At 39.4% G+C, this 11311-nt stretch overlaps 1 protein-coding gene across 8 annotated transcripts in view; it reads left to right on the top strand.

Moving 5' to 3' along the window:
* Nucleotides 1–11311, top strand: part of eya4 (EYA transcriptional coactivator and phosphatase 4) — a 57026-nt gene that overhangs the window by 3776 nt on the left and 41939 nt on the right. For all 8 annotated transcript variants that reach the window (XR_001311042.1, XM_014018885.1, XM_014018890.1 and 5 more), the window contains exon 3: nucleotides 4048–4115. Coding sequence is in view for 7 of the 8 variants with exons in the window: in XM_014018885.1 (XP_013874339.1) it covers nucleotides 4080–4115 (36 nt within the window). In the remaining variant the exon portion in view is untranslated. The remainder of the gene's footprint in view (nucleotides 1–4047; nucleotides 4116–11311) is intronic.

Below are 11311 nucleotides of genomic sequence, written 5' to 3'. Positions count from 1 at the left end.
TACTCAGATAAATATTTTTACTTATGTATTTTAAGTAAAATATCGGCTTCATTCTCAAAATGCCTGAGTCTGGAAATGAGACCGTGTCGTAAAAAAGCACTTGAAGCGAACATACCTGTGACACACCTTCGTGCTTCAGAGCGAGATAATAACAGATCCAGGCAGGTGACATGATGTGAAAAAAGGGGGGAAAATTATTCCTGCACCTCAATCATGAAAGCGAACTAATGACATTAGCGTGTGACCGAGCCGCTCCTGGAACAACAACAAACACATGTTCGTCTGTAATGGTGGCCGTCTACCGGTGTTCTGAAAAAGTTTGTATCCCTGAAAAAATGTTTCCCCACCAGAGGGGGCGCTCACAAGTAAGAAGTAATCTGCTTTTGCCCCAGAAGATGGCCCAAATCTCGTGAAGTCTCTGATTTTTGTGTTGGCACGTCCTGGTGGACTATGTGTAAAATGCCAGAATTCATATGATGCTGCTACAGCTGATATATATTTGTTGTCAAAATACCATTTAGAACATATGTTGTTAAAATAAAATGAACAGTCCAATGATCGTTTTACTGATATGTATAAAGACTACAAAGGCTGAAAAATCTTGACGTCTGTTTGAAATTGGAGGTAGTTTGAGGATTAAATTGTTTATGCTTTTTAAGCTAAAAAAGGGGGGGGGGGTCGTATACATGAGATCATATTATACACGAATAAATATGGTAATATTGCGAAATTTAAATTAAATCGATCCAAGTTCGATATAATCAAAAAACAAGTTTAACCCAGCCCTAACCTGCAACTTGTCAAATATTCAAGTCCACCCAATTTAGGATGTTTGCCCCCAGCTAACTGACATTATTCAACACCAAAGTGGCCATAACGGGCTGTTTTGCAGATGCTGAGCTAATATTTTAGTCATTCGCAGCACATACAGCAGGTAAAATAAGTATTGAACATGTCAACATTTTTCTCAGTAAATACATTACTAGAGGGGTTAATGACGTGAAATTTTCACCAGATGTCGGTAACAACCCAAGTGATCCATACATWCAAAGAAATCAAACCATAAATGTCCAGAAATGAAGTTATTTGTAACAATGTTGAATGGCACAGGGAAAAAGTATTGAACACACTAAGAAAGGGAGGTGTAAAAAGGCATGGAAAGCCAAGACACCAGCTGAACTCTCTCAGTAATTAGAAAGCAAGCCTGCCCCTTGTCAGTGCAAATTAACATCAGCTGGTTCAGTCCCAAATGATGGCCAGGTATCACACAAGAACCATCTGATGATGGGTAAAAGTAAAGAGCTCTCTCAAGACCTTCACAACCTTATTGTTGCAAAGCATAATGATGGCATCGGTTACAGAAAAATGTCTAAACTTCTGAAGGTTCCAGTGAGCACTGTTGGGGTCATAATTCAGAAGTGGAAAGAACATTATTTCACCATAAAACGACCACGACCAGGTGCTCCTCACAAGATTTCTGACAGAGGAGTGAAAAGAATTATCAGAAGAGTTGTCCAAGAGCCAAGGACCACTTGTGGAGAGCTTCAGAAAGACCTGGAATTAGCAGGTACGATTGTTTCAAAGAAAACAATAAGTAATGCACTGAACCACCATGGCCTGTATGCACGCTCACCACACAAGACTCCACTGCTGAAGAAACAACATGTTGAAGCTCCTTTAAAGTTTGCTGCACAACATTTAAACGAGCCTGTGTAATACTGGGAGAATATAGTCTGGTCAGATGAGACCAACATTGAACTGTTTGGATGCCAGAATACACATCATGTTTGGAGGTCAAATGGCACTGCACATCAGCCCAAAAACACCATACCAACAGTGAAGTTTGGAGGTGGGAACATCATGGTGTGGGGCTGTTTTTAAGCATATGGTACTGGAAAACTTCAAATAATTGAAGGAAGGATGAGTGGAAAAATGTACAGAGACATTCTTGATAAAAATCTGCTTCCATCTACCAGGATGATGAAGATGAAACGTGGCTGGACATTTCAGCAAGACAATGAGCCCAAACACAAAGCCAAGGAAACTCTCAGTTGGTTTCAGAGAAAGAAACTAAAGCTGCTGGAATGGCCCAGCCAATCACCTGACCTGAATCCAACAGAAAATCTATGGAAAGAACTAAAGATCAGAGTTCATAGAAGAGGTCCACGAAACCTTCAAGATTTGAAGACTGTTTGTGTGGAAGAATGGGCCAAAATCACACCTGAGCAATGCATGCCACTAGTTTCTCCATACAGGAGGTGTCTTGAAGCTGTCATTGACAACAAAGGCTTTTGTACAAAGTATTAGATAAATTTCAGTAAGTGTGTTCAATACTTTTCCCTGTGCCATTCCACATTATTACAAATAACTTCATTTCTGGACATTTATGGTTTGATTTCTTTGTATGTATGGATCACTTGGGTTGTTACCAACATCTGGTGAAAATTTCATGTCATTAGCACCTCTAGTAATATATTTACTGAGAAAAATGTTGACGTGTTCAATATTTATTTTACCCACTGTACTCCAACACAAAATTATTACCTGGTGTTTGACTAAAAGGCTTTAACTTGGTCTCTTCTCAACATAAGATGATCTCAATCTAAAGCTCTGGCATGAATGGTGGCAGGTGCTATGCATTGTTTCAAGGAATGATAAGCTTTTAATCTATAAATGATCACATTTGGTGATACTTTACTTTAAAAGTCCTATTTATGTCTCGTGGAAGTCTCAAATATCACCACTTAAAGGATTAATTTAAAGCCCAGAACTTATCACCGACACTTCATTTCCAAATAAAGGTTAGACCAAAGTTTCCTCTTTGCATGTTTAAATAAAATAGGCAGAATAAAAAATGCTGTCCTCCGCAAAGGTGAGATAGGGGGAGATATGGAGAGGAGGAAAGGGAGGGAAGGAGGGGTTGTGAGGGAGCTGGAGGCTCTGGCACAAATCAATTCACCTGAGAGACACATTATTGTCTTCGGTTTCAGGCCAGAAGGAGCTGAGCGCTATGAAAAATTAAAAGGATGCCAGTTAACTTTAAAGGATTGGACCAGAAAACTCCTCCTCGCGTGTGAAGAAACACACACAAAACTACTTTTACATGACCCTAATTTAATACCTAATTTTTGAATCTGACTTTAAATTAAAATGACATTTAATATAATAAAGTAAATGTACCTCATCTTAGTTGTTTTTCATTGTTTTCTGTTTCACAGTAACACAGAAAAATAGGTTGTTTTTGGTTATGTGCAGAGCAAAGCTCAGATTTAGTGATATCTGCAGATGCATAAAAAAACTTTAAAAACTTTTTAAGCTGGAAATGGTTTATTGGCACTCCTTCCAACATTGCTGGGAACCACAGATCTAATGACAGGGAGGGACTTTTGTGTTTGCGTGTTTGTGCGCTCCTATTCTTTTGTTCACTTGTCAAACTCTTCGGAGGCCCTGTGCACAATCAAAACCGAGAGGAGACATTGTTGTCCATTGTTTCCAGCTGGACGTTTTGTCCAGGCTGCGATCCGCAGCCACCCAAAGTAACAGATCGCCATTTCTGTCTTCGTTCTTGCGGCGTCTTATCTCGCCCAAGTTGTGGACAATCGCCCGGTGCTTCCAAAACCCCTCCGCCAACCTGTCTCCTGTCTAGAATTAACGGGGTCACTCGCTTGTCTTCCTCCAGCAGTCAGTCACTGTGTCTGTGGCCCGGGGCCCGCCAAGTGGCCGGATCGTTTACGCTTCTCCGTTTTCATTGTTGATATTTACTTCTGCAATTATCGCTCTACTTCACCCTCCGCCAAAGATGATATGCTGAAGTTAGCGTTGCCGCTTCCCTCAGTCAGTCTCCCGTTGCTCAAACATGGAAACAGGGTTTAACGGACACGTGCACTCTGATGTGAAAATGAGCTGTGATTTTATCATCTCTACGGAATAAATCAGCCATAATTTTTATTTGGTGGTTATATATCATTAAAGTCTGCCTTAACTATATAAAAAAATCAATAGTTCTGTTTAACACAGACTAAAAAATCCTTTTTCTTATCTTTTAAGTAATTGGCAGATCAGATCATAGCCGGAGATCCATGATGGAGGCCTCACAGGACCTCAGCGAACAGATGGTGAGTTAAAGGCTACTGTCTGCATGAAGGTCTGTGTGTCGCTGGGTGGGTGAGTAAGTATACCTCGTAATGGTCACATAAGTGAGAGGTATAGTGTAGAACATGGATATCTGTGTGTGTGTGTGTGTGTGTGTGTGTGTGTGTGTGTGTGTGTGTGTGTGTGCGTGCGTGCGCGCGCGCACTCTAATTCACAGCAGATGAGGGTCAGTACTTTAACCATATGGCAGCAGTCGAAGTTAATGGGTCTTCAGTTGAAGTGATGCAGAACGTTATTTCAGAAAACCTTTTTTTCGTATTTAAAGTGATGGTTCAGAATTTTTGGATGTGGGGTTTTGTCAGTGGTGGGCACCAGCCCACTAAAGCACAAATCCACTAATTGCGGACCTAAAAGTTTCGTTTCGCTTTAGCGGTCTTGCTAATTTTTATAAATTATTAGCGGATTTGCACTTTCAAAAGTTAAAATGCAATACCGCTAATAACTAATTATCTACCAGTCATCATTATCTTGAACAGCGGAAGGTATGGCTGTCAATGAATCACAACACGTGATCTGTCCAACAGCACTCCTCTCAGATAAACATACTTATTGGTAAGGTATACATCCTTGCTGACTGTTGCTTTCAGTCATGGTTCTCATTTCCCACAATGCTTTGTGTCTGCTTACATAGCAGGAAGGCAATAGCAAAAAACAGTTAACGTTTGTAATCCATACTAAAATAATGTGTGTATTGATTTATTTTACTTTACAATTGGGGCTCCTTTCTTTTAAAAAAAAAGTTTAAATGCTGGAGCTCAAAACTTGACGTAACTGGTCAAAGCAATCGGCCAACAGGGTTAGAGACTCAGAAATGATTTAAAGATGTTATGCTGATGAAGACACATCTATTAGTCAACTGGAGAAACTACATGGAAAACTTTAAAATCCAAGCTCTTATTTTGAAGTGAAGATACTGTAGTTTCCTGTACTCTGTGCTTTCGTCTCCCGTCACAAATCAAATCCGTCATGTACCCAGAATGCATCGCTTCAGTTTTCCAATAAACAGTTTTAAAATTACTTTATTGATGCTTCTTTAATGAAAAATCAACAAACAAAAGAAAACGACAAAGAAGTAGCCGAACTAGCAATCCTCAACAACATTTTAATGTTTACACCAGGAGCCAAAGGTCTGTTTCAGGAAGTCACATCCCCAGCAATCGGTGGTTGTAGGATTAAGCTGTAAAAGGGTTCATACACCGCTAATTGGCAGTGTTGTGCATATATTGTGCATGAATTATTGCCAGCTAGTAAATGTCAAATTGAACTTGCGCTTTAAAATTAGCTTCCACTAGTTTTTCTATGGCATAGGCACTTTTGAAGTTGCAGATCTAAATATTTTCATAAGTGCTTTAGAAATTGCAGAGCTAAATTTTGTATTAGTGCTGCCCACCACTACTGGGTTTTGTGTAACATCCTTCCATCCATCCATCCATCCATCCATCCATCCATCCATCCATCCATCCATCCATCCATCCATCCATCCATCCATTTTGGTTGCTGCCTTCTCACAACTGACAAACCATCAACCTAATATGAAATTACAACCAAAAAAAAAGGACACAAATTTTAATCAAAAAGCAGACAAGTATCTATAAAACATGAACAAATAAACCAGGTTTAAATTAAAAAAGAGGAAACTATATACAGTATCTAAGAAAAGTGAGTACTCATATTTTTGTACATATCCTATGATATATTTTCATGGGACAACACTCAAGATATGACACTGATGAAATGTAGTCAGTGCACAGCTTGTTTAACAGTGTAACACTGTCCCCTCAAAATAATTCAACACACAGCCATTAATGTGTAAACCTCTGGCAACAAAAGTGAGGGATGTACTCACTTTTCAGAGATACAATATGTATACAAAGATATTTATCCATCTATTTTCTTGACCCACTTGCTCTTATCATGGCTGCAGGGAGGTCTTTTAAAGTGCTCAGACAGGAGAGTTTTTAATTAATTTTTCCACAGAATCCCACTTCCAGAGATCTGAACTGTCCCTTTTTAAAGATACGGCGAAAAAAAAAAAAGAGTTAAAAAATAAAATGCAACCCAACAACTTCACAAACAGCAGCAGAGGGTTTGAGAGTGTCTTTGCTCAGCGCAGCGTCCCAGTTCTGCTTGTTCAAAGATCAGGGCGTATTGTTGGGAAAATGATTTTGGCGGCGAGCGAGGGCCGCTCACATTTCAAAGTCGTTAGTCAGCCACCAGAACAGGTGTAATTTCATCTTCTCCTCCTGCTCCTCCGTCAGGCCTTTCTCCCTCTGACCTGCCAGCCTCTGCCATAATAATGGGACGAAATGGGACAGGGCCCGTGAAGTATGCGTGTTTTTTTTTTTCCTCCCTCGTGCTTTTTGTGTTACTCCATCGGACTCACTCTGGGTTGGGTTACGGGCTGACCCCAGCAGAGTGCGTGTCCCTCATGCAAAGAAAAGGAAAGAGAGAGAGAGGGAGAGAAAAAGGATTCTTTATTTTTTTCTTTCTCTCTTTCTAACTTCTCTTATCCAGATGTGAAATATTTATGTCCATTTTCCTCATTTGCTTCGCCTGCTTTAAAAAGGGCAGTGAAATCATTTATAAAGTGAACTTGAGCTGCACTCAGACATTGATTAATTGTTCATGTTGGAAATAAGATCTCAGCACAAGAACAGCGATTTGTTTTTATTTATTTATATTTTTTCTTTTTTCAGAGTCATGTTGTTTCTAACAATGTTATATTTGTTGTTGGACTCAGTATTGGTATATTTGTAAAACTGGTTAACATAAGGCGTGCAATAATGTAATTGTCTATGTGTGCATGCAAGTGTGGGTCTGTTAGCAAAATATCTTATAAACCACTTGATCGATTTCTATGAAGCTCAGACGGTAATCATTGGTCACATTAACTTTTGGAGTCAAACCGATTCAAGATGGCCATCACAGCCAACTGACTTTACAAAACAGAAAAATAAATATTTGTCATTTTTACAGCTATTGATCTAAAGTTTGTTTTTGTTGTAGATGAGAGTCACCAACTCATAATCTTCATGCTACACATTGTGTAATATTGTGTGGCTTAAAAACTTGGCATTAACAGTTGGAGTCAACCATGTGTGTTAGCAAAATATCTCACAAACTAATGGAGTTTTAATGAAACTCACCGAAATCACTCTGGATACCACTGACTACTGTTTAGGGTTAACAGCTAGTCTAACTTTGAAAAGAAAAAAATGCTATAACTTTGTCAATTTTACAAATAGTAAGCTAAAATTAGGTCGGGTAGTAGCTGAGAGTCATCTCCGACAAATACTTGGAGCACTAATGGATCTCTAAGTGCTGGGTGGGATGAATGTACTTACATCTGTTGAAAAAAGTGGCATTTTTGGTCAAATCTTAAAAGAAAATTCAAGATGGTGATATTGCATTCCTTCAAGAAATACTGACATTTGAATTCAGCCATTAAACTTCTTGATGTTTTATTTGTTTTAATGTGATGTTTTTTTTTTTCAAATTAACCAAATTATCCAAATTAAGTGACAATTTATTAAGCTCAAACCAATTGTGTGTCTTTACAAAATCTAATTGCAACAAAGCTAACAGTTGTTCTAAATTGTTACCTGAACAAAAAAAAAGTAGTGTCATCTGCAAACATGACACATTTAATTACTGTACATCAGACAAATTAACCAAGTCATTAACATACAAAAGAAACAACTTAGGCCCTAACACAGAACCCTGTGGGACCCCACAAGTAATTGTCTCAAAAGTTGATCGTACATCATTAATTTGCAGAAATTGTTTCCCATTTTCTAAAAAATTCGATACCCATTTCAAAGCTGAGCCTCTCAGACCATATCTGTTCAATTTATGCATCCCTTTGTAACAACAGGATTGAAGTAAATCCTATTTTTAGTTGAATTTCTGTTTTATTTTTGACAATTAATCATTCTTCTGTGAGGCGTTTATAAATCATGTTTGGGTGTTTGTCATGGGATTTTCTTTGCTAAGTTCACATTTTCCATATACTGTAAATCTGAGCAGCTCATAATGGTTTGTTTACCTTCAATATCATACGGTTAAAAAGAAAAATTGTTCCTGCATTTTTTTGAAAACTCAAATGAGGGCTCACAATGAGGTGAAAAAAAAATCTCACAAACCAATTTCTACATTTCTCCAAAATGGTGCTAAACTTGAGCCTCATTTGTCACAGTGTTAACATTTAGCACTTCAGGTGTCGGTACAGCAGGTTTTGTTTAAAGAAAATACTACTAAAAAGCTTCTAAAACACTTAAATCCCTGAAGTATTTGCTGTAAAAGTGTTTGCTTCATTGGGAGTGTTTTTTTAGCAGGTTGTGTTGCATAAAATGAGGTGAAACATTTAATCTGAGAAGTACTCTGTTATGCACCATGCGCTCAGGTGATAGATCAGGTTTCTGAAACCTCGATCGTCGTCTGTTCGCTCAGTGCCAGAAATTCCTTGATTTTCATGGTAAAGGCTTTCCTTTTAGTGCAACTGATACTAATTACGAACTGCAGAGGCTGATGATAGATTTAGTTAATAGGCTTTTTTGTTAAGAAGAGAGGCTGAATTGTTATAATGAGACAAAGACTGTAGAAAAAGAAAACAATTTGTGGATAATAAATAAATGATGATTTTTTTAAGACTACTTTCTTTTTTAAATTATTATAAATCAAAATTAAGACATACATTACTATTTACCTGTTGCTTTTGTTTTTGAGAGTAAAAAAAACTCACAAATTTAGAGAAACGTAAAGAAGGCCACAAGGCAACAAATTCACCATCTGAAAGAAGGCATTGGAAAATTGAAGACACTTTTTCTAGCTAAAGGCCTGTTCACGGACTCTCATGCTACAGAGCCTACGAGACCATGGACCTGGCAAATACCTGACGCAAGAGTTCCTCTAGGCCAGGGCTATTCAACTGGCAGCCCTCGGGCCACATCTGGTCCACGAGTGACCAAAGTTCGGCCCGCCAATTGGTTCATTCATCTCTTAAGCCCAAACCCCTGGTTTTCTACTTTAATTACTCTAAGTTCTTTTAGTTAAACATAGACATGTTTGGTATCTACAGAACGTCAGAACCACTTCTATGCTCACTCAAGACAGTTAAACCACAACCTGTTGAAGATAAAACAATGAAAGTGAAAATAAAATTGGTTTAAATTTTTTGAAAAACCAGAGACGTCAAAATTATACTTGTGTTAAATAGGAGGTATAATGTGTTACTTTTAGTTTTGATATAGTTTTATTATCACTACTTTTATTACATAGGGTTCTGTATGTTGTATTTATGATTAAATAAAAATTAAATAAACTGTTTCAAAGGTAACAAATACTTAGTTTATTTACATAAAGACTGTAACTGATGTATGTTCGGCCCTTTTAGCTGTTGGCCTGCAGTAACTGTGGCCCCCGGAGCAATTTAGTTGAATAGCCTTGCTCTACGCTAAGTAGAACAACAGAGGGGGACACGAAGAAAACAAACAAGCGAAAAAAACAAATGAAAATTATCAACCTCATTTTAATTTATCGTGTGATGAATTGATTTATTGCTAATCATGACAGGCCTAGCCATTAATGCCCCAACGGACAGAGATAAAGTGAGATAAACTGTCCTGAGAGCTGAGGATTTGGCACAACACACGCCTGCCATTATTAGTATTAATTTCAGTTTTGTGTCATTGTGTTATTTACTCTAATTAATTCTCTTGTTGCCCCCCCACCCCACTCTACAGCAGTGAAACAGGTGTGTCTCAGGTGGCTAAGAAAACAGCTCAGACCTTGCACACAAAGTTTCGGGGAGTTGTCAATCGATACTTGATACCCCCCTCCCTCCCCACCGCCATCACCAAACACACACACACAGAGTCCTCCTCTCCACTCTTTAAAGATCCCTGTCTCGTACTTCCTCTGCTCCGCCCACTTCTCACCAAATGCACCGCACGTCATCTGGGTTACGGTCAGGCGTCCTCTGTGGCCGCATGCCCACCCGCCGAGGGGACCGCCTGCTGTCTGGGGTCCTCGGGGAGAACTGGAAGCGCTTTGGGGCAGGGCCAGGAGCGGTTAGGCTCATAATGCTACTTTTGGCTTGTTTAAGTGTTTCACTACACCTGTTGTCACACATTTGTTCAGCTTCGAAGGAAAAGGTGACAACAGTTTTTGTTGTATGCTCATTTAGATTTAACCACAGTTTGGTAGTCCTTGGGTTTTATCAGCTGAAAGTATTTAGCTTCAATAGGCAAGCGTGGATCTCTTTATAAAAACACAATTGAGCCTTTCTCACAGCCCCATTGTGACTCTCGAGTCTTCAGCTTCTAATGAATTCTCCAGTTATGAGAGAAAGAAGCGTGAGACAAGGGAAGCAGCAGCTTTTGTTGAGTCTGTTAGCGTTTGAATGTACAGCCACCTAAAGAAAAACAAAGAAAGACGGGACGAAGTGGGAAAAAAAAGTACTTTTGGGTGCAGCTTTGAGAGGCCTCTGCGTCAGTTTTCCTCGTCTGTGTGTGTGAAAGAGAAAGAGGGGCCGAGCAAACGGACGGAAGGGGTCAAGTTGCACCCCTCTTTCACCCTTACAACCCCATACAGACACATTCACACAAACTTACATGCAGCAGTAGTGGCCCGACGTGAACGCTGACCAACCCGATAGCCGAAGATCGCGCCAGCGTGTCGTGCTTGGGTCGTTTCAAAAAAAAAAAGTCTGCCCGGCAACAAGGCATGGGGACGGATCACAGAAGTGTGGAGTGTAACAGCTACCCCGTGGCATCTCGCTAGTGGGTTGGCATGCAAGCTGTGGCACCGAGGTGCGCTTCGATTTCACTTCAGTGTCAGTGATTCTTGTAAGATTAATGTTTAGCTGACAGCTGAGCGCCGCCGTTAGAGCCTTATAACCGTGCAAAAGATGTTCATTTTATTTGTTTTTTACACCCCCAGTCATACGATATACGTTCTCGTTTTTAACCTGCATCTCAATGACAGGTGCAAAATTAGGAATATATATATATACAGTGGTTTGCAAAAGTATTCATACCCCTTGAACTTTTCCATATTTTGTCACATTACAACCACAAACATAAATATATTTATCCATCCATCCATCCATTTTCTTCCGCCTATCCGGGGTCGGGTCGCGGGGGCAGCAGCTTCAGAAGGG

This window comes from Austrofundulus limnaeus, unplaced genomic scaffold (assembly GCF_001266775.1).
Source record: "Austrofundulus limnaeus strain Quisiro unplaced genomic scaffold, Austrofundulus_limnaeus-1.0 Scaffold205, whole genome shotgun sequence".
Classification (NCBI taxonomy): domain Eukaryota; kingdom Metazoa; phylum Chordata; class Actinopteri; order Cyprinodontiformes; family Rivulidae; genus Austrofundulus; species Austrofundulus limnaeus.
Note: the sequence above shows the minus strand (reverse complement) of the source record. Positions and strands in the feature narration are given on the sequence as shown.